Source organism: Scyliorhinus torazame, chromosome 9 (genome assembly GCF_047496885.1).
Source record: "Scyliorhinus torazame isolate Kashiwa2021f chromosome 9, sScyTor2.1, whole genome shotgun sequence".
NCBI lineage: Eukaryota > Metazoa > Chordata > Chondrichthyes > Carcharhiniformes > Scyliorhinidae > Scyliorhinus > Scyliorhinus torazame.
In genome coordinates, this window is record NC_092715.1 from 82,983,689 (window position 1) to 83,006,052 (window position 22,364).

At 43.7% G+C, this 22,364-nt stretch overlaps 1 protein-coding gene across 4 annotated transcripts in view; it reads right to left on the reverse strand.

The window, feature by feature from the left end:
* The window catches only part of LOC140429355 (EGF-like repeat and discoidin I-like domain-containing protein 3), a 387,531-nt gene that overhangs the window by 89,377 nt on the left and 275,790 nt on the right, over window positions 1–22,364 (reverse strand). For all 4 annotated transcript variants that reach the window (XM_072516224.1, XM_072516223.1, XM_072516222.1 and 1 more), the window contains 2 exons: window positions 19,906–20,061; window positions 2,357–2,501 (listed from right to left, as the gene is read on the reverse strand). In XM_072516224.1, coding sequence (XP_072372325.1) covers window positions 2,357–2,501; window positions 19,906–20,061 — 301 coding nt within the window. The remainder of the gene's footprint in view (window positions 1–2,356; window positions 2,502–19,905; window positions 20,062–22,364) is intronic.

Below are 22,364 nucleotides of genomic sequence, written 5' to 3' on the forward strand. Positions count from 1 at the left end.
GACAGGACAATTGTTCAGTGAGTGTGAATGAGGAGTGAGAAAGGGGACAATTTTGACCTTTATAGCTAAAGGAATAGAGTATAAAACTAGATAAGTGTTGTTGCAACTGTACAAGGCATTGGTGAGACTGCACATGGAGTCCTATGCACAGTTTTGGTCCTCTTATTTGAGGAGGGATGTATTATTGGCAGTTCAGAAGGGGTTCACTAGGTTGATTCCAGAGATGAAGAGAGATTGTCTTATGAAGAGCGATTGAACAGTTCAGGCCTATACTCTCTAGAGTGTAGAAGAATGAGAGGAGATGTAATTGAGGGATATAAGATGATAACAGGTATTTACCAAGTAGAAGTAGAGCGGATGTTTCCTCTTGTGGGCAATTTAGACTGTGAGGTCACAGTTTTAGGATAAGGTGTAGCAGATTTAAAACAGAGATGAGGAGAAATTACTTCTCTCAAAGGGTCATGAATCTGTGGAATTCACTACCCCAGAGTATGATGGCTGCCAGAACATTGAGTAAATTTAAGGAGGAGATAGACAGATTTGTAATGAGCAATGGGTTGAAGGTTAATTGAGATGGGCAGGAAAGTGGAGTTGAGGCTGAGAGGAGGTTAGCCATGATCGTATTGAATGGCGTAGGGAGCTCGAGGATCTGAATTGCCTACTCCTGCTCCTTGCTCTTATGTAATTGGTCAGTCCGTGTGAAGGAGTAGCTAGAAAGGGGATAATTGTTCAGTCAGTGAGGGGGATCAGGTCAAAGGTGCACAATTGGCCTGTCTGTGAGGTGGAACAGGTCAGAGAGGGGATTATCAGTCAGTCTGAGGGAGAAAGGGTTAGTCTGAGAGAGGATGGGTCACACAGGAACAATCAGTAAACCCAAATGAGAGCGGGGCAGAGAGAATAATTCATCAGCCAATGAGAGAGGATGGATCAGAGAGGAACAATCAGTCAGTCAGTGAGGAAGGGGAGGTCAGTAGGAGGGATAATCAGTTAAGCACTGAGAGAGAGCGAATCAGAAGGGAGGACAATCAGTCAGTTTGTGCGGTTGAACTGGACAGGTCAGGTCAGTCAGTGATGGACAGCAGGTTGGAAGGGAACATTCGATTTAGTCAGTGAGGGAGAGCAGCATGGAGAAGGCAAAATTGGTCTAACAATGAGTTATTGCACGTCAGAAGAGAAGATGAGGATTAAAATGCCACTCACAGCATAGCTTGCTTCAATTTTCAAAAATAAATTGGTTCTTTACATGAAAAATTTGCAGGGCAATGGTGAACGAGCAGTTGAGTAAGGATAATTGGATGGTTCTTTCAGTGATCTGGCACTGGTTGGATGGGCCAAATGGCTGAAATCTGTGCTGGAAATTCTACAAAAATTGAAGCAATTTGTAAATTAGTATTCAGCACTGTGGTTTATGCTGCAGTTTATATCATTGTGAGAGAATGGAAATTATAACCAATTTTTCTTTGTGGATGATAAATCAAAAGGTCAAGAAAAAAATATATTTGAAGTCAATTTAAAAAAAAAATGTCTCATCAGCAAAGTAGAATTTGTTTTTTTTTACAAATGGTAAGGAATGTTCACCTAAGGTAAGTATTGAATATATAAGATGTAAGTTACGGCAACCTCAGCTTGTACCTTAATTCATACCCTTAAAAAGCTCAATCTCTGAGCTAGAAACCATTGTAAATACAATTAGACTGTGGATATTGTCAGCAGATGTTTAATGACAGCTGGATTTTGATTAGTTCATTGTTACTATTCTTGGCAGGGGTGATGCAAGGGAGAGGGTCAAGAGGCCAGAGCACAGAAACCACTAAACCCCTCCCGTAGGGATGGGAGTGAGTTCAGACAGGAAGAAAAGTCAACACGGACAGAAGCGATTTTGAAAGAAAAAGACAGACTTGCGTTTATATTGCACCTTCTCATGCTACTCGGAAAGGTGTGAACTGAAATGGAGAATGAGCAAGTTTCCATGATGATGGGTTTCTACAAATACATTTCCGTGCAAAGTTCCTCTTACACATTTAATACCATGCCAATTTTTACCCTGTAATAACATCAGAAGACTTTTCATCTGTGTGGTCCGTTACCAGTCGGCCAACAAATTTAGGTCTTGATTCCATAAACCTTCACTTGAACCTGTGAATGACTGCTTGTGTGATTAAGATTCATAACCGGTGATTAATCACAGCTGCTGCCACTAGAATTTTGAGAGGAATTACATGAAGTGGAGGAAACCCACTGTCGGAAAGCTAATATATAATTCATAGTTTAATCAACAAAATGAATGCTTTTAAATCCAACCGTTTTAAAATAGGTATTTCCAACAACACAGTGCAGAGTGTGATGCTGAGTTTACCTGACATTTCACAGCCAAGCAGCTCCATCCTTAATGTACAGTGTCTCCGACAGACCTGAGGATACAGTCGTATGTACTGAGCCTCTATAGGAGGATTAAATGAATTTGCATGTGGAGTGTTGTTATCGACATTTCCCCGGAAGACCTGCAGAAATTGAATGGATTTTAGCAAGAATTTGCAAAATGTCTCAGTTACTCTGTTGATTTATTGATGCAACAGAATTTTTGCCCACTCTGACTGTCAGATTGTTCGTTCAAAAACTTAACACTGAAACAAATTAACCTGTACAATAATTAAGTACATCAGTGAAACAGCAGATGCCATTACAAATCCTTAAACATAATTAAACAAGGCAGCATCTCAATAAAAGGGTGAGCTCCTAGGCGAGCTTTAAAGGAGAATTTATCGCATGCCTGAACATATCTGCAAGAGGATTGGAAGATACATTCCAAAATTAAAGTGGAGCAGCCGAATGAAACACACCAAATTATAGGGGAACAATAACTGCTTAAATCAATAGCAAGAAACAAATGTCAGCGTGCAATCACATTTTCTCAAATACCTTAGATGGTTGTCTGCTTTGATACATATAATGTTAAAATACTAATGAAAGAGTTATTACCAGCAGAAAGAACTTATTGAAAATGCAGAAATATTTGTAAAGTGGATCATGTCCATTCCACCATAATGAAGGGGACCCTATGGTAAGTAATGGAAATTTGAAGATAGAAAGCCCAATTTTGTTTTTGCATGCAAGGTGCAGCAAAAACCGAACCTTCAAAACTACAGCAAGCAAATACATTGAAAAGACTTGTATTAATATTGTGCCTTTCAAAACCTCAGAGGTTCAAAATCACTTTACACCAATAAAGTACTTTAGAAGTCGATTCACTGTTGTAATGTGGGAAATATGTCCACCGCAGCCAATCTGGGCACTGAAAGCTCCCATAAAGAACAATGTGATATAGACCAGAATTTGCTGCCAAAATAATGCTGACTTTTGTGCATCAATCGGCCAGCAACTTATGGCGAGGGAGTGATTTGGCATGAACTACAAATCCATAGAATCCCTACAATGCAGAAGGAGGCCATTCAGCCCATTGAATCAGCACCGACCCTCTGATAAAAGCACCCTACCTAGGACTATTCTCCACCCCATCCCCGCAACCCTGTAACCCCATCTAACCTGCCCATCTTTGGACATTAAGGGGCAATTTAGCATGGCCAATCCACCTAACCTGCACATCTTTGGACAGTGAGAGGAAACTGGTGCAACAGGAGGAAACCCAAGTAGACACGGGGAGAACATACAAACTCCACACAGTCACCCAAGGTCAGAATCGAACCCAGATCCCTAGCGCTGTGAAGCAAAAGTGCCAACCACTGTGCAGTGGTGCCGTAGAGATATAAAGGATAGCATTCCTTGATTATTTGTAACTCATGCACATAAATACCTAGATCCCTCTGCACCTCGAAATTGTGCTGCCGTTCTCTATTTAGATAACACTATCACCACAAGTTGCTGGACAATTTGAACCATTTTGCCGTGAGGAGTTGCAAAAACAGTAACTTGCTGTCACCCTCCCCGCATATTTGGGAAATTGCTGCACTTAAGCATTAATTGACAATTAAACTCCCCACTGAAAGTTAGAGTTTGTACATGAAGATAGTTTTTTAAATGTCAAAATTGTAAGAGATTTTTAAAAATGTAACATTACAAAATCTTCTTTCTTTCATTAATCATTTTCTCTCTTAATGTAAATCCAATCTTCCTTTCTCTCTCTTTGTTATTCGGTCATTAAGTTGATTAAATCCAATTCAAATCCAAATCTAACTAGGGAAGGGGCTGTACTGGACCTGGTATTGGGGAATAAGCCCGGCCAAGTGGTAGAAGTTTCATTAGGGGAGCATTTCGGGAACAGTGACCATAATTCAGTAAGTTTTAAAGTGCTGGTGGACAAGGATAAGAGTGGTCCTAGGGTGAATGTGCTAAATTGGGGGAAGGCTAATTATAACAAGATTAGGTGGGAACTGAAGAGCCTAGATTGAGCGGATGTTTGAGGGTAAATCAATATCTGACATGTGGGAGGCTTTCAAATGTCAGTTGAAAGGAATTCAGGACTGGCATGTTCCTGTAAGGACGAAGGATAAAAACGGCAAATGTCGGGAACCTTGGATAACGAGAGATATTGTAGGCCTCGTCAAAAAGGAAAAGGAGGCATTTGTCAGGGCTAGAAGGCTGGGAACAGATGAAACCTGTGTGGAATATAAGGAAAGTAGGAAGGAACTTAAGCAAGGAGTCAGGAGGGCTAAAAGGGGTCACGAAAAGCCATTGGCAAATAGGGTTAAGGAAAATCCTAAGGCTGTTTACATGTACATAAAAAGCAAGAGGGTAGCCAGGGAAAGGGTTGGCCCATTGAAGGACAGGGGAGGTAATCTGTGTGTGGAGCCAGAGGAAATGGGCGAGTTACGAAATGCATCAGTATTCTTTGCATCAGTATTCACCAAAGAGAAGGAATTGGTGGATGTTGAGTCTGGAGAAGGGTGTGTAGATAGCCTGGGTCACATTGAGATCCAAAAGTACACGATGTTGGGCGTCTTGAAAAATATTAAGGTGGATAAGTCCCCAGGGCCTGATGGGATCTACCCCAGAATACTGGAGGCAAGAGAGAAAATTGCTGATACATCGACAGACATCTTTGGATCCTTAGTGTCTTCAGGTGATGTCCCAGACGACTGGAGAATAGCCAATGTTGTTCCTTTGTTTAAGAAGGGTAGCAAGGATAATCCAGGGAACTACAGGCCGGTGAGCCTTACGTCAGTGGTAGGGAAATTACGTGAGAGATTTCTTCGAGACAGGATCTATTCCCATTTGGAAGCAAGTGGGCTTATTAGTGAGAGGCAGCACGGTTTTGTGAAGGGGAGGTCGTGTCTCACTAATTTGATAGAGTTTTTCGAGGAGGTCACAAAAATGATTGATGCAGGTAGAGCAGTGGATGTTGTCCATATGGACTTCAGTAAGGCCTTGGACAAGCTTCCTCATGGCAGACCGGTACAAAAGGTGAAGTCACACGGGATCAGAGGTGAGCTGACAAGATGGATACAGAACTGGCTAGGTCATAGAAGGCAGAGAGTAGCAATGGAGGGGTGCTTTTCTGATTGGAGGGCTGTGACTAGTGGTGTTCCGCAGGGATCAGTGCTGGGACCTTTGCTGTTCGTAGTATATATAAATGATTTGGAGGAAAATGTAACTGGTCTGATTAATAAGTTTGCTGATGACACAAAGGTTGGTGGAATTGCGGATAGCGATGAGGACTGTCAGAGGATACAGCAGGACTTAGATCGTCTGGAGACTTGGGCGGAGAGATGGCAGAGGAGAGGTTGAATAAACTCAGTTTGTTCTCATTGGAACGATAGAGGTTGAGGGGGCGGCCTGATAGGGGTCTACAAAATGATGAGGGGCATAGACAGGGTGGATAGTCAGAGACTTTTTCCCAGAGTAGAGAGGTCAATTACTAGGGGTCATAGGTTTAACGTGCGAGGGGCAAGGTTTAGAGGCAATTTTTTACACAGAGGGTAGTGGGTGCCTGGAACTCACTTCCGGAGGAGGTGGTGGATGCAGGGACGATAGTGACGTTTAAGGGGCATCTTGACAAATACATGAATAGGATGGGAATAGAGGGATATGGACCTGGAAGTGTAGAAGATTTTAGTTCAGACAGGCAGCATGGTCGGTGCAGGCGTGGAGGGCCGAAGGGCCTGTTCCTGTGCTGTACTTTTCTTTGTTCTTTGTTTTGTATCCCCTTTCCAACTCATTTATTTGTCTCTTTTTCAATCCTTAAATCTCATTGGTTGAAGAGTTAAGACTGTTGCTCCCACTACTCACTGAAGTTCCAGATGTCCCATTGACTTCCCCATGCCATTATCGGCGCGCAGATCTGGCACGTTTTAGTGCAAAACATCTTTGAGCTCAAGGGCAAGGGAAATTGTGTAATTAATGGGACATGCTACTAGATACCCTGCTCAAATTTAGGGTTATTAATTCAGCTCCCTCATACTGCCAATACCAGTACCTCCCTCGGGCTAGTTTCCCCACATTGTGTCATAAATTGTACATATTTTTCAAAACTCAACAAAGTCAGAAGGCAAATAATTCTTTGTCACACTTTTATTAGAAAGAATACTGATGGTGGTAGTTTCTCTTTGAAGGCCAAACTGAATTATTGGCTTGAATTTTCACGGTGGTGAGCGTTCGGCACCTGTCATCCAGAGAGGCGTTCCACTAACTCCAACAAGCCTGTTGGCATTTCACACTCTAATGTGCATTGACTAGCAGCAGGCAGGACTTCCATCCATACTTGGAAGGAAGCCCAACCTTGGAGAGTTGTCAACCAATTGGGTTGGCTGACAGCTCTCCAGCCAAGCTAGGTACATTCATACTGTGGCGTGAAGAGTGCTGTGCCTGAGACTAAAGTCCCAGGAACCGCAGTGATGGTAAGCACCAGGGGTCCCAAGGAGGGAAGGGTAGGAGATGCTTTGGGGGGACTGCAAGAGGAGTGATCTCAGTTCGGGGTAGGTGGAGGAGAGGAGGGATGGTTAGATATCTATGGTTCATAGGTGGAGGAGCACTAAGTCTGAAGGGGCCTAGCACCGGAGTCTCCCACCCCTACTTCCCCCTTCGCACCTGAGATCAACCTATTTTGTTTCCCACATTCAGTCTCTGGGTGCTCCCTAGCCTAAAAATTGAGGTTGGGTGCGACAAATCTCTTATGTGACCATTAAGAGGAGCATGGATTGAATTCCCATCCGAGGGCCTCTCCACCACACCAGAAAATTGCATCCGGGTCAGGCTGGGGGATCATGAAGGGAATCCTGTCCATGCTATTATATGCTCCCCCCCCCCCCCCCCCCCAACACATCCTCCCCACCACTGCCATTTAACCGGCTCTATCTATGTGGCTCTCTGCAAGAGCAACTCTACTAACCCTTATCCTTTCTCCTTCGTCCAGCAAACATTTACTTCAGATACTTATCCAATTCTAGGGGATTTTCACAGTAACTTCATTGAAGCCGACTTGTGACAATAAGCAATTATCATTATTATTATTAATTCTCTTTTGAATGCCCCAGTTGAATCTGCAATTTGAATTCTCTCTATGAACAATGCCCAGACCCCTCATGGTTTTGAGCATCACTCTTAAATCTCCTGTCAACCTTATCTTCTCAAATGAGACAAATCTCAGCTTCGTCAATCTATAATTCCAACAGCTTTTCTGCATCCCCTCTGAAGGCATTGTTATATGTTACATTGAGAAAGCATTAACATGTGGACTCACAGCTGGCAAACATTATTCAACTAACTTTGTTTACACCTCCCTGACAGAGAGGGCAGTAGAGAGGGCAGTATAACTAAATGCTCAGATTATGCAATATATTACCCTCCCTCCACATTTAAAAAAAACTTGTCCATTAAAATATAACATGATGCATGTACATAAGTTCACAGAACATTAAATGACTAAACCAGTGTCAAAAATAGCTGAAAATATAAGAGGTTGGTCTTCTTATGTTCCTACTATAATCGCAACCAAAACATATCTGGATGAAACTGCCAGAGTAATTCACATGTGTAAACAAAATGGTTTTACTTGACACCATTATGTCTTCAACAAAATATAACATCAGACAAGAAATAATGAAAAGAACAACTTATTTATTCACCTATCCTATATACTTTCAATAAAACTATCTGGCTTCTTTCAATTTCTGGTCGGGTATTTCCTTCCGTTTACATTGACTCTATTCCACCAAGGTTTAGAGAGAGATTATGAGAAGAATATTTAGGGTAAGCAATTCCTTGTGTTTTTTTCAGTTACTTTTAATTGCAAATGTGCATTTGGCAGATCTATCTTGCTGAATGTGTTTCCATTGGCATATTGGAAAACAAATCTTCACTGGTAAGCACTGGGTAAGTATCATTCTCACTCACCTTATTTATCGTTTGCTTAAAAATTCCCTAAATTCAAATGATCCATCTGCTATGTGAACTATCATCATGAGTGTGGCCTATTCCTAGATTTCCACTTTCTTAATTACTCTGTTATTTCTAATCTATTCAGCTCTTTTCTTACTGCTTCTAACTGTACATATTATTTTATTTATTTAATGAATCTAAATCTCCAAGGCCAAGCAATATCCTCCTCATTTGCTTAGTAGTCTGCCACTTAGTCTGTGTTGTGTATTCACCTGGGTACCCAGGTGGCAGCAGCATTGCCAGAGCACCAACCCAAAGGGCATGCAGCTGGGGGCCTCCAATTCCCTTGGAGATCCCCACAAGTGCCTTTCTAGCTGGAACCTGTTTGTGGGGACCAGTACTAAACGGCGCTCGCCCGAGGTCCCCGAGGCAAAGGGATTGAATCCAAAAGCCTCAGGTACCTTGGGACTCTGCACATTAGAGTCAGGTTTACTGCCTTGCTCTCATATGCAGATTTGCTAAAAAGTGGTACCGCCCATTGTGGGTGGGATTCCCAATGCAACGCCTCGCGTGATTGTGTTGAATCTCATGAGACGTTGCAAGCCGGATAGATCCCGGGTCGCCTGGCTTTCACTGGCCACGCTGCACTGTGACAACCTACTTTTCCGGTGCACCGTGGTCGGAGGATGGCGCAAGTTTCAAATAAGAATTTAAAAAAGCAAGAACCAAATAAATAAAGTGAAAAATCGAATAGAGGGAAACATTTCCATGTGATACAAAAAGGGCATGATAAAGGACTAGAATCACAATCAGGTGACGACCCGTCATGAACATACTGGCCATTGTGGATGCAACCAACCGTTTCTAGGCCACTCCTTTACTGTATAGACAACCTTTGAAAATTGAGGTGGACACTGGCTCAGCCGCTTTATTGGTATCAGGCACTTTTGACCAAAAGGAATTATGACATATCCCCTTAAAATCTTTGAAGATAACACTTAAAACATCTACAAAGCCCTTCGGCCCTCCAAGCCTAAACTGGTCATCATACAACCATTGGCCAAAACCCTCAGCACTTTATTGTACTGTATCCCTCTGTAGCCACCGTGTCCATGTATTGTCGAGATGCCTTTTGAACGCAGTTAATGTATCTACGTCCACAATCTCCCCTGGCAGCGAGTTCCAGGCACTCATCACTCTCTGTATAAAAAAACCTGCCTCGCACATCTACTTTAAACTTTGCCCCACGGAACTTAAACCTATGCCCCCTAGTGTACCAGTCTGCCATGAGGGACCTTGTTAAAGGCTTTACTGAAGCCCATGAAAACAACATCCACTGCCTTCCCCGCATCAATCATCTTTGTCACCTCCTCAAAAAACTCAATCAAGTTAGTGAGGCATGACTTCCCCTTCACAGAAACATGTTGTCTATCGCTGATGAGTCCATTTGATTCCAAATGGGTGTGAACCTTGTCCCTGGAAATTCTCTCCAATAATTTACCTACGTGAGGCTCACCGGCCTATAGTTTCCTGGATTATCCCTGCTACCGTTCTTAAACAGTGATACCACATTAGCTATTCTCCAATTCTCTGGGATCTCACCTGTAGCCAATGAGGATACAAAGATGTCAATCAAGGCCCCAGCAATTTCCTCCCTTACTTCCCTCAGTATTTTGGAGTAAATCCCATCTGGCCCAGGAGACCTACCTACCTCAATGTCTTTTAAAACACCCAATTCCTCCTCCTTTTTGATGTCAACATGACCCAGACTATCTGCACACCCGACCCAAGAGTCATCTTCCACAAAGTCCTTTTCTTTGGTGAACATTAATGCAAAATACTCATTTAGTGCCTCTCCCATTTCCTCTGGCTCAACACATAAATTCCCCCCACTGTCCTTAAGTGGTCCAATCCTTTCCCTGACTACACTCTTGCTTTTTACATATGAATAAAAAGCTTTGGGATTCATCTTAATCCTGCTTGCCAAGGACTTTTCATGAAGCCTCCTAGCCTTCCTAATTTCCCACTTAAGTACCTTCCTACGTTCTTTATATTCCTCAAGGGTTTCGACTGTCCCCAGCCTTCTGGACCGTACAAGAGCCTACTTTTTCTTTCTGACGAGATTCACAATATCCCTTGTTATCCGAGGCTCCTTAAACTTCCCATACTTGTCCTTCGTTCTCGCAGGAACTTGACTTTCCTGAATCCCAATCAACTCACTTGAAAGACTCCCACATGTCTGGTGTTGATTTACCCTCCAACAGCCGCACCCTATCAAAATTCTTCAATTCCTGTCTAATATTATCGTAATTTGCCTTTCCCCAGTTTAGCATCTTAACACGAGGGATACCCTCATCCCTATCGAAAGGTACCGTAAAACTTAGGGAATTGTGGTCACTGCTCCCAAAATGTTCCTCCACTGAAACCTCAACCACCTGTCCCGGCTCATTCCCCAATACCAGGTCCAATACTGCCCCTTCCCGAGTTGGACTATCCGCATATTGCATCAAGAAGCCTGCCTCTATACATCTTGCAAACTCTGCCGCATCCAAGCCCCCAGCACTAAATGATTCCCAGTCAATATAGGGGAAGTTAAAATCCCCTAACATAACAACCGTGTTACTTTTGCACCTGTCCACAATATTTCTACCTATCTGCTCCTCTATCTCTCGCTGGCAGTTGGGGGGCCTGTAATAAACCCCCAATATTGTGATTACCCACTTCCTGTTCCTGAGCTGTAGCCAGATTGCCTCATTGTATGAGCCCTCCAAGGTGTCCTCCCACAGTATAGCTATAATATTTTCCTTAACCAGTAATGCTACTCCCCCATCCCTTTTCTATTGCCCTCTCCTGAAGCATCTCTATACTCCAATGTTCAGCTGCCAATCCTGCCCTTCCTTTCACCACGTTTCTGTGATAGCCACAACATCATAGTTCCAAGTACTAATCAGTGCTCTAAGTTCATCTTAACTGCTATACTTCTGGCGTTGAAATAAATACACATCAGACCATTGCGTTTGAGCAGACAGGGTGATGCAGTTGTTTTATTATTTTTGTTTTCTATTTCCCCTTCAGTTATTACACCTTCTAAGCTAACGCTCTGGTTCCCACCCCACTGCAATACTAGTTTAAATCCTCCCGAGTGACTCTAGCAAACCTACCAGCCAAGATATTGGTTCCCTTCCAGTTTTGTTGCAACTCGTCCTTCTTGTACAGGTCCGACCTGCCCCAGAAGAGATCCCAATGTTTCAGAAATTTGAAACCCTCCTTCCTGCACCACCAGTTTAGCCACATGTTTAGCTGTACTATCCTCCTATTTCTAGCCTTACTGGCACGTGGCACAGGGCGTAATCCTGAGATGACAACCATAGATGTTTTGCTTTTTGGATTACTGCCTAATTATCTGAACCACCTTCTGCAGGACCTCATCGCTCTACCTGCCTATGTCGTTAGTACCTGTGTGTACTATGACCATCCGGCTGTTTACCTTCACATTCATAAGACCAGAAGAAATAGGAGCAGAATTCGGCCACTCGGCCCATCGAGTCAGCTCCACCATTCAATCATGGCTGATATTTTCACATCCCCTTTTTCCTGCCTTCTCCCCATAACCCCTGATCCCCTTATTAATCAACAACCTATTTATCTCTGTCTTAAAGACACTCAGTGATTTGGCCTCCACAGCCTTCTGCGGTAAAGCGTTCCACAGATTCACCACCCTCTGGCTGAAGAAATTCCTCCTCATCTCAGTTTTAAAGGATCGTCCCTTTAGTTTGAGATGGTGTCCTCTGGTTCTAGCTTTTCCTACAAGTGGAAACATCCTCTCCATGTCCACTCTATCCAGGCCTCGCAGTATCCTGTAAGTTTCAATAAGATCCCCCCATATCCTTCTAAACTCCAACGAGTACAGACCCAGAGCCCTCAACCATTCCTCATACGACAAGTTCTTCATTCCAGTATGTCCTGTGTTCATTCAGAGACATCCTTGAACCTGGCACCAGGGAGGCAACATACCATCCAGAATTCTCTTTCACGTTCACAGAAGCGCCTATCTGTGCCCCTTACTATAGAGTCCCCTATAACTATCGCTCTCCTGCGCTTTGCCCTCCCCTGCTGAGCAACAGAGCCAGTTGCAGTGCCACTGTTGTGGCTGCTGTTGTTTTCCCCTGATAGGCTATCCCCCACAATAGTATCCAAGACTGTTAGAGAGGGGGACAGCCAAAGGGGATTCCTGCACTGACCGCCTGCTCCTTCTAGTGGTCACCCATCTGTCTGCCTGCACCTTTGATGTGACCACATCTCTATAACTCCTGTCTATGACCCTCTCTGTCGCCTGCATGCTTCTAAGTGCATCCAACTGCTGCTCCAACCGATCCATGCGGTCTGAGAGGAGCTGCAATTGGGTGCACTGTGGCATCACAGATCTTCCACATCTGGCATTTGAAGCACTGCACCCCACTAAACCCCATTTCTAGCTCTAATTAATTAATTATTTATTGACTAACCAGTAATTTATTACCAGTAATTTAACACAGATTCAAATTTAACACAGACACAGATTCAAACTTAGCAGATTCCCTCTTAGCCAATCAGACCACAGCCTTCCTGTGACGTTACTTTTCAGTCCCCGGCCCACCCCCACTAATGCCTTCTGAGAGTCTGAGCGTTATATCTCACCGACCTTACCCAGGCTGCTCTCGGCTCGTTCCGGAGGGGAAGGCTGGAGAGGTAGTGTTTGGCAACTAACAAACGTATCGACATCTTGGGCTAAGAACTAGAGAGGCTGGAAACAGCGCTTGTGTGAAGTCGGTGAGCACCAGCAGAACAGAGTGCCAGCTCCACCTTACTCCATTTATGTTCTATCCTGGGTGCACCACGCTCAGCAGTATGAATGTATAATCATGGCATCTGAAGTGAAAGCTCTTAAAAAGCAGTCAAATCAGGTTTTATGACATGAGAACAGCATTAAACGCCATGTATTGGCACAGTTACCACAGACCAGATCAGTCTCAGACACCTTTCAAACTCAGGACGATGTTGTGTGGAGAAGACACACCGACCAACTTTCAGCAGCTAAAACAAAGTTGCCAGAGACAGCATCCACAAATTGTGCCAAGAGAAGAGCTGCACATAGCTGAGAATCTGACAATACCGGAAAAACCTGTGGAATATATAGTACCTCAGTTGAGGACATTTCAACAGCGAGCCAACCTCCAAATCCTACGTCGACTCCAGTTGAGGTAACAAACGCCTCCAAACTACACCAAAAACACCAGAGGTTACAGTCAACATGAAAAGCAGACACTTGAGATTCGCTGACAACCATATAGGAATCAACGTCCTCTGAAATGTTTAACTTACTGACTGTTGTGTTTGTTATTTGTTCTTATTGTAAATTTTGTTTGCTAATGTTATAATGTGTTTAATTGCAGAAACTTTTTATGTAAAGGGGGAGGAAAGCGTTATTTTGATTTTTTTTTGGATATTCATGTATTCATGTTTGTTTCTAGTTAGAACAAGGTCATGTTAGAGTTCGATCATGTGATATACTAATGACATCATCGGCAGTTGGGCAGGCTAACAGTCAGCCTCTTCGAGTAGCCTGTGAGAAGACACCTTTCCAATAAAACTCTTGTTTGTTTGTACCTTTGTGGTCTGCAAGCCTCTCCTTTAAAAATACGACAGCCTGCAGAGGGGAACTCCTTGATAAAGTACAGCAATAGTGGATTTTTCCACAAGTACCGAAGGCTCCACAGGGACCTCGCCTATCCTGAATCTATTTGGCGAGGAGCACTGTTGCCATGACAGTTCAAAGCTTGCCTTTCCACAGATGGGGTTCGTCAAATAAACTTGTTATTGACTTCCTGTGTTTCCTATTCCTTGATCAAAACCATGTGTAATGGTAGGTCTTGCTCTGAAAGGATGCTCTAGATGGGGCACTGAGATGGTAGGTGGGTTGAACAGTTCATCATGGAGTGGTAAGTGATTGTTTCAACGAGCTTGTCAGGTTTTTCAGTCAGCCTATGTGTGGCAGAGTGTTGTTTGCAAGGACAGTTTGTTATGAGCCAGGGTTTAGAAAACTCCAAAGTATATCATGGAATTTACCTGACCTACAACTTTTAATAGATTTTGGTTATGAGAAGCACAAAGGCCTACTTTCCAGGTGTTATGCAACAGAGACCTTAAGTATTTTTAAACAAAATAATGTTTGTTCTTTGAATTTAGTTAACATTTTATAAACACACAGTAAACATTTTATCAACTACCAACACAACTACCCATCACAGATACAGTTCTCTGTATGTAACCCTTAATAGCTTTTCTAATAACATCCATAAGCCAAACACCCTTTTTAAAGCAGTAGGTATAAATTCTTTACACAAGACGTTATCACTTTTAATTTAACACGAGATCTGGACACCTTTTAACATACAGAGAGAGAGACAAAATGAACCTTCCTTGTCTGAATTCAGCTTTCAACTGTCTAAAACGAAAGTAAAACACAAAGCCACAAACAGCTTCTAGTTCAAAATGAAAGTAAAAGCCAGAGACACAACCCACCTGCACCCACACAATGACATCACTGCAGCTATTTGATAAACACCCATTTCTTAAAGGTACACTCTCATGGCATAAGCTAGGGGAGGGGTGTTGAGCAGAGAGTCCCAGTTATAACGTGCATTGTTACATTCAATTGAATGTCAACAAGATGTGTTGTATCTGTGCATAACACACATGCCTATCCTTTCTATACATTGTCGTTTAACATTTTTCTTCTTTTTGTAAATTTAAAGTACCTAATTCTTTTTTTTCCAATTAAGGGGCAATTTAGCGTGGTCAATCACCTTATCCTGCATCTCTTTGGATTGTGGGGGTGAGATCCACGCAGACACGGGAGAATGTGCAAACTCCACATGGACAGCGACCCAGTGCCGGGATTGAACCCGGGTCCTCTGCGCCGTGAGGCAGCAGTGCTAACTACTGCACCACCATGCCGCCTACTCATTACCTTTAACTTGACTTCAGCCTAGTGCTGCCTAATTTTATCATTTGATCCATCTTGCTCAAAGACCACTTTGTGGTGTCCAGGTATTCCCTCAATGACACACATATTCTTACTAATCTTTACTGAAAATAGCTTGGCCCAATTTAATCATATCTTCTTAAGTCAATTCCTTCCCATCAGGGTGACTTTGTTCCCTGCCAGTCCTTCCACTACTACGAATGACAAGTAATAGGATGACTCACCATTTTCCCCTCTGACTCTAACTTCACCTAACACTGGGATACTTGTATTGGAAGAACTAGTCAGTTTCCCACTAGTTTAGCAGAAGGGAATGTGAATTAGAGATTTCTTATATTCTCCTTCTGAGGTGACAGACATGGCTGCAGCTGAATCATTGATGAAAGCAAGTTGTGAATCTCCGACTTTAATTTTAACTGTGGGCACTGGAATTATAGCTTAGCCCTATTACTCTTATCTTCAATGTGCTCTTTTTCTTGCTCTCTGACTGTTACAACTCTTGATCTTCCTGGACGATAACATTGACTTGTTTCCATATCCATCAGATGTGCAATTTTGTATTTCCAGACTCTTGAACAAGCTTTAGATCTGCCATGACCTTGACCTGTTGAATGGCTGTAACCCGGATCTTTACTGTTTCCCCCACTCCTGTGTGTCGTATAGCTCTGACCGACTTTTCAGAGGCATAGCACTTTCACTGGAAATGGGGGCATTTATGAGTTGCTGACTACCACGGCAGTGATAGCGTTTACATTTCTGGCTGAGACTGTGAATTTGGTTTCCTTAATTTGCATCTCGCTGGAATCTGCTGGCCCACCTCTGCCACTTCAGGAAAACAGATTAAGAATCTTAATTGTCATTTGATTGGGCAGTTAAGGGGCAGCACGGTGGTGGAGTGGTTAGCACTGCTGCCTCACATCACCATGGACCTGGGTTTGATCCCTGCCCCGGGTCACTGTCCGTGTGGAGTTTTCCACATTCTACTCATGTCTGCGTGCGTCTCACCCCCATAACCCAAAGAGATGCAGGGTAGGTGGATTGACCAAGCTAAATTGCCCCTTAATTGGAAAAAAAATTGGGTACTTTAATTTTTTTTTTAAATTGAGAATTTAATGACCTCAGTAGGCCTATAGGTAGGCAGCTTAGTGGGCACCATACCCACACCGCTTACGATGGTGAACAGGTTGCAAGTGAGCAGGACAGAGATGAGTTGGCACTCAACATATTTATATGCCCTATGATAAATTTGCAAGGTTGTAAAATCCAACCCAGCATTTTTCAATCCTTAATTTACAAAATGAAAGTTTAAAAATCATCCTAGCCACGTCACCATCTTTCTTTTGATGTGGAGATGCCAGCATTGGACTGGGGTGAGCACAGTAAGAAGTCTTGCAACACCAGTTTAAAGTCCAACAGGTTTGTTTCAAACACCAGCTTTCGGAGCACTGCTCCTTCCTCAGGTGATTCCAGGTTCACCTGAGGAAGGAGCAGTGCTCCGAAAGTTAGTGTTTGAAACAAACCTGTTGGACTTTAACCTGGTGTTGTAAGACTTCTTACTATCTTTCTTTTGAGTATTGCCCTGAGCAAAGATTAACAGGTGGAGTCACAGCAGACAGCCATGATTGAACGAATTTTATTTATACCTCCTAACAGTGGATAACAAATGCTCGGCTATTACAATATATGACCTTGTTTTCTCCACCACACAAGGCATGAAGTGAAAGTTGCCATTGTTCCCGACGTCTATAGGCTGCTCTTCCCTTTCGAGAGAGAACTGACTGGTGGTGATTTAACCTGAGGGTCAGCACACCCCTGGTGAGGGGCGAAATTGAGAAGGCAGGGCATTCATGGATAACCTCAGCTGGTTCGGGTTGTGAACCCACACTGTTGGTGTCACTCTGCATCATGAACCAGCTGTCTAGCCAACTGAGCTCAGAGGATTATATTTCAGGTCACACTCTGGATGTATGTACTAATTTAGTTAACAATCTCTACACCCTTTTGTCATTGGGATATACAAAATAAAATAGTTGGGGAGTGGGTTCTGTGTAGCATAACAATTCCCTTTAAGAAGAAATTTTCAGAAAGGATTGCAAAATGTTGTTGAGAAAAAAGCAAGTATCCACAAGTCTCTTTTTATATTTGAGTTTGGAATCAATATTACAAATAGCAAAATCTATATTTGTCTCTTCACAAAAAGCAATATGTGTATGTCCAACACTGACCCTTCATTCTACTTCAAGGTTTTTAGAACAAATTATCCAACCAGTTAAGCATGATTTGCATGTGGCAGAAAATATATTAATTATTCTTAGTTTGATATTCTGTGACTGGTAATTGTTAAGGTTAATTTGATGCTATATTACAAGATTCAGTGATAGAAGTTAATACCAGCTACTCAAACATTTGATGTATAAGTGCCTCACAAATAAAGGCATTGGGATTTTTAATTTACTTATGCTACTTCGGTCCATGCATTTATCTATATGAGGTGGATGAAATTAAACGAGGAGGCAACATATTGTCACACAGCTAGCTCAATTCCCCCCAAAATAGACTGTTATTGTCTGAGGAAAATTGATGAACTCCTAAAAGCTGAACATTTCCATTTAAAAAAATAAATAAATTTAGAGTACCCAATTCATTTTTTCCAATTAAAGGGCAATTTAGCGTGGCCAATCCACCTAGCCTGCACATCTTTGGGTTGTGGGGGCGAAACCCACGTAAAGACGGGGAGAATGTGCAAACTCCACACAGACAGCGACACAGAGCCGGGATCGAACCTGGGACCTCGGCGCCGTGAGCTGCAGGGCTAACCCACTGCGCCACTGTGCTGCCCTACCATTTTTAACAATAATGAAAAATCCACTTGAAAACTCCTTGACTCAGTGGGTAAGTGCTGTAGCCATCTGGGATGGCGACTTTCAGCCTATAAAATGGACACTCGCAGAGCATACAGGGAAAAATGGACAATACAAAGTAACAAGCAGGCACAGAGCCTGAATGTGTATTTAGAAGCCAGACTGCAGACAGAACCGAAACTCTTGGCCGATATGCACATTGATGGCCCATCTCCGATAAACATAAGACTAGCGCTCAGGTAGCCGACACCGTCCCAGACATTCCGGCGGTACTATCTCAGCAAGAAGATACAAACAAAGAAAGGCCAACGACCACTTAGGACATGCCCAGCCATCAGGGCACCAGTGCCTTTATTGGCTCAGATCGATGGCTTTGATTGAGAAGCTGCCCAATTGATTGGGACCAAGTTTAAGGCCCATCTAAAAGCGCACAAAGCCCTCCCGAGTATAAGAAGGAACCCTGCCATGTGTTCGTTCTCTTGGAATCGGCTCTCAACTGGAGAGGCCCCTCCACCTGCACCACCAGAAGCAAGTTCAGGTTCAACGCTCGCTACCAGACGGACGACCATAGCTATACTCCTGCTACCTCTTCGAACCCTACAGCCTCAGATCCAAACAACGGCCACTGTTCCTCTGACCTAAGTGGGCACCTGAAGTAAAGTATAGGTGTTAGTGATTGACATACTTTAGCCTGTAGTGTTATTGTGCATGAGTAAATCATACTGTGTGTAAATAAAGTACCATTGACTTTGAACTAATTAACTGGTGTATTGGCTCTTTGATCGGTATTCGGTTGAACCTTGTGGCGGTATCAAGAGATACCTGGCGACTCTGAAAGCATATTCATAATTAAGATTAAGAAAGGCGACTTTATTAATCACCATATTTATAGCCATTAAAAGATAGCAACAGTGCGCTCGACACATAGATTATAATAGATTATCATAGAATATACAGTGCAGAAGGAGGCCATTCGGCCCATCGAGTCTGCACCGGCTCTTGGAAAGAGCACCCTACCCAAGGTCCACACCGCCACCCTATCCCTATAACCCAGTAACCCCACCCAACACAAAGGGCAATTTTGGACACTCGGCAATTTATCATGGCCAATCCATCTAACCTGCACATCTTTGGACACGGTGTTATGAAGCATACAAAACAGTATCAATTAGCTAATTTGTTCTAAGAAGGTAGCAGCAAGTGTAGAATCAGTGATTGAAACAGAGGCCATGTTAACAAGGGAATACTAAGACACAGGAACAAAGTGAACACATATAATTTGGATTCCTGCTAAAGTTCAGTTAAAAACACCAGCACAAACTGTATTGGGTTTCAATGTAACATAATTGCATGTAACTGGCTTTCGAACTCCAGACTGGGGTGGAAAAAAATGTAAACAGCAAGTGCTCTTTTGTGGAATGCAGTGATCGGTGTTGGAATATGTAGGGACTGGACTGAGCTTAAAACTGTGATGGCTCAAAAGAACCTACAATCATTTAGTTTAAGTGGCTGCTGCTATCTGGAAACTGTCCCACAGCATAAATTACCACAAAGGTAATAAAAGTGAAGGTAGAGAATTGAGGTACATGGAAAGAACAGAATATACTTGAATAACATTTTCATAAATTTACTGATATATGTTTAAGTAAAAGCACAAGGCTGAAATGCATATCAAACTTTTTCTCTTACCAAGTCCTCATAAGTGCCTTTTACTTTGTAAGTAGTCCAGGTTTTGCCATCACCACTGTAAGCAATCTTGTATGATTTCACATACTCTGGGCTGCCAAGTCTCTTAGCACCTTGGCTAATCAATCCTGTAATTCTAATGGTGCGTTGCAGGTTAATCTGAGGGGAAAAAAATATTTTGACAAAATTAAAGGCCATACTCCTTAAAAAACCTAATGACATGTTGAGCACTGAGATGAGCATCTGGCCTCATATTCACGACATCACTAATTCCACCTCTGTAATATCACTCAGCACATCTGAAATTACAACTATCAATCATGCCTTAATTATGTTCAGCCTTTACTATACCAATGAACTCCTGACTGGTCTCTCATATTCTACTCTGTAAACTTGAGATCATTCAAAATACTGCTGACCATGTCTTAACTGTATTCATCTAATTCTGAACTCTTAGCTATCCCTGATTTGAATCGTTCCAGCATTGGAGGAGCTGCCCAGGCCCTAAGTTCTGCAATTCCCTCCCTGAACATTGCCACTTCTCTACCTGATTTTCCTCCTTTAGGGGAGGTGGTGATGTTCTGGTATTGCCACTGGACTACTAATCCAGAGACCCAGGATAACGTTCTGGGAATCTTGGGTTCGAATCACACCATATAGATAGTGAAATTCGAAATCATTAAAAATCAGAAATTGAAAGCCTAACGGAGACCTGAAATAATTGTTTTTTAAAAAAATATATGTTTATTCAAAATTTTTCCAATAAATTTTTACAGAACACTCCAGGAAGGAAAGAAAATATACAAAAGAGAAATACAAAGGGCATTACGCCAACACATAAAGCAACATAATCATCTAACCATTAAACGATCTAACAAACTAAGAACAAAAATGGGGCAAACGCCCCTTACATTAAGCAAAACAAGAACCCCCCCCACCCCGGGTGCTGATGCCCTTGACCTCCACCTAACGTTCCGCGAGAAAGTCTAGGAGCCACAGCCTGGAGAACCCCTGCACAGACACTCTCAAGGCAAAACTTTATCTTCTCCAACCTGAGAAACCCCGCCATGTCATTGATCCAAGCCTCCACACTTGGGGGCTTTGCGTCCCTCCACATTAGTAAGATCCTTCTCCGGGATACCAAAGAGGCAAAGGCCAAAACTCTGGCCTCTTTCGGCTCCTGCACTCCCGGCTCATCTGATCCCCCAGCTCGGTTTTACCCGAGTATCCAAGACCTTGGACATAGCCCTTGCGAAGCGCCTCCAAAACCCCTCAAGTGCCAGACACGCCCAGAACATATGGGCGTGATTTGTTGGGCTCCCCGAACACCTCACACACCTGTCTTCTACCCCAAAAAACATACACATCCTCGCCCCTGCCATATGCGTCCTGTGCTCCACTTTAAACTGGATCAGGCTGAGCCTGACACAAGACGTTGAGGAATTAACCCTGCCCAACGCGTCAACCCACAGGCTCTCATCCAGCTCCTCACCCAGCTCCTCCTCCCACTTTCCCTTCAGCTCCTCCACCGAGGCTTCCTCCGCCTCCTGTAGCTCCTGGTATATCACCGAGACCTTACCCTCTCCGACCCATACGCCCGAAATAACCCTGTCCTGTATCCTCCGCGCCGGCAGCAGCGGAAATTCCCCTACCTGCCTCCTCACAAACGCCCCGACCTGCATATACCTGAAAGCATTTCCCGGGGGTAACCCAAATTTCTCCTCCAGCGCCCTCAGACTGCCAAAAGTCCCGTCAATGAATAGGTCCCCCATCCTTTTAATTCCCGCCCGATGCCAACTTAGAAATCCGCCATCCATCCTGCCCGGTGCAAACCTATGGTTGTTCCGTATTGGGGACCAAACCGAGGCCGCCACCTCCCCCCTGTGCCGTCTCCACTGCACCCAGATCCTCAGTGTCGCCGCCACCACCGGGCTCGTGGTGTACCGCATCGGCGGTAGCGGCAACGGTGCTGTCACCAGTGCCCCAGGCTAGTACCCACACATGACGCCACCTCCAGTCTTTTCCACGCCGCCCCCTCTCCCTCCATTACCCACTTCCGAATCATTGCCACATTAGCTGCCCAGTAGTAGCTACATAGATTTGGCAGTGCCAGCACCCCCCCCCCCACCCCGGACTGCGCCCCAAGAACAGTCTCTTAACCCTCGGGGTCTTACTTGCCCATACGAACCCCAAAATGCTCTTGCTGACTCGCTTGAAAAAGGCCTTAGGGGTGAGAATAGGCAGGCACTGGAACGCAAACAAGAACCTAGGGAGGACCATCATCTTAACGGACTGCACTCTACCCGCCAGGGAGAGTGGCAACACATCCCATCTCCTAAAGTCCTCCTCCATCTGGTCTACCAACCGCGCCAAGTTGACCAACTCCTGGCCACCTGGATACCCAAATACCGGAAACTCCTCTCCACCCTCTTGAGCGGCAGCTCCTCCAGCCTCCTCTCCTG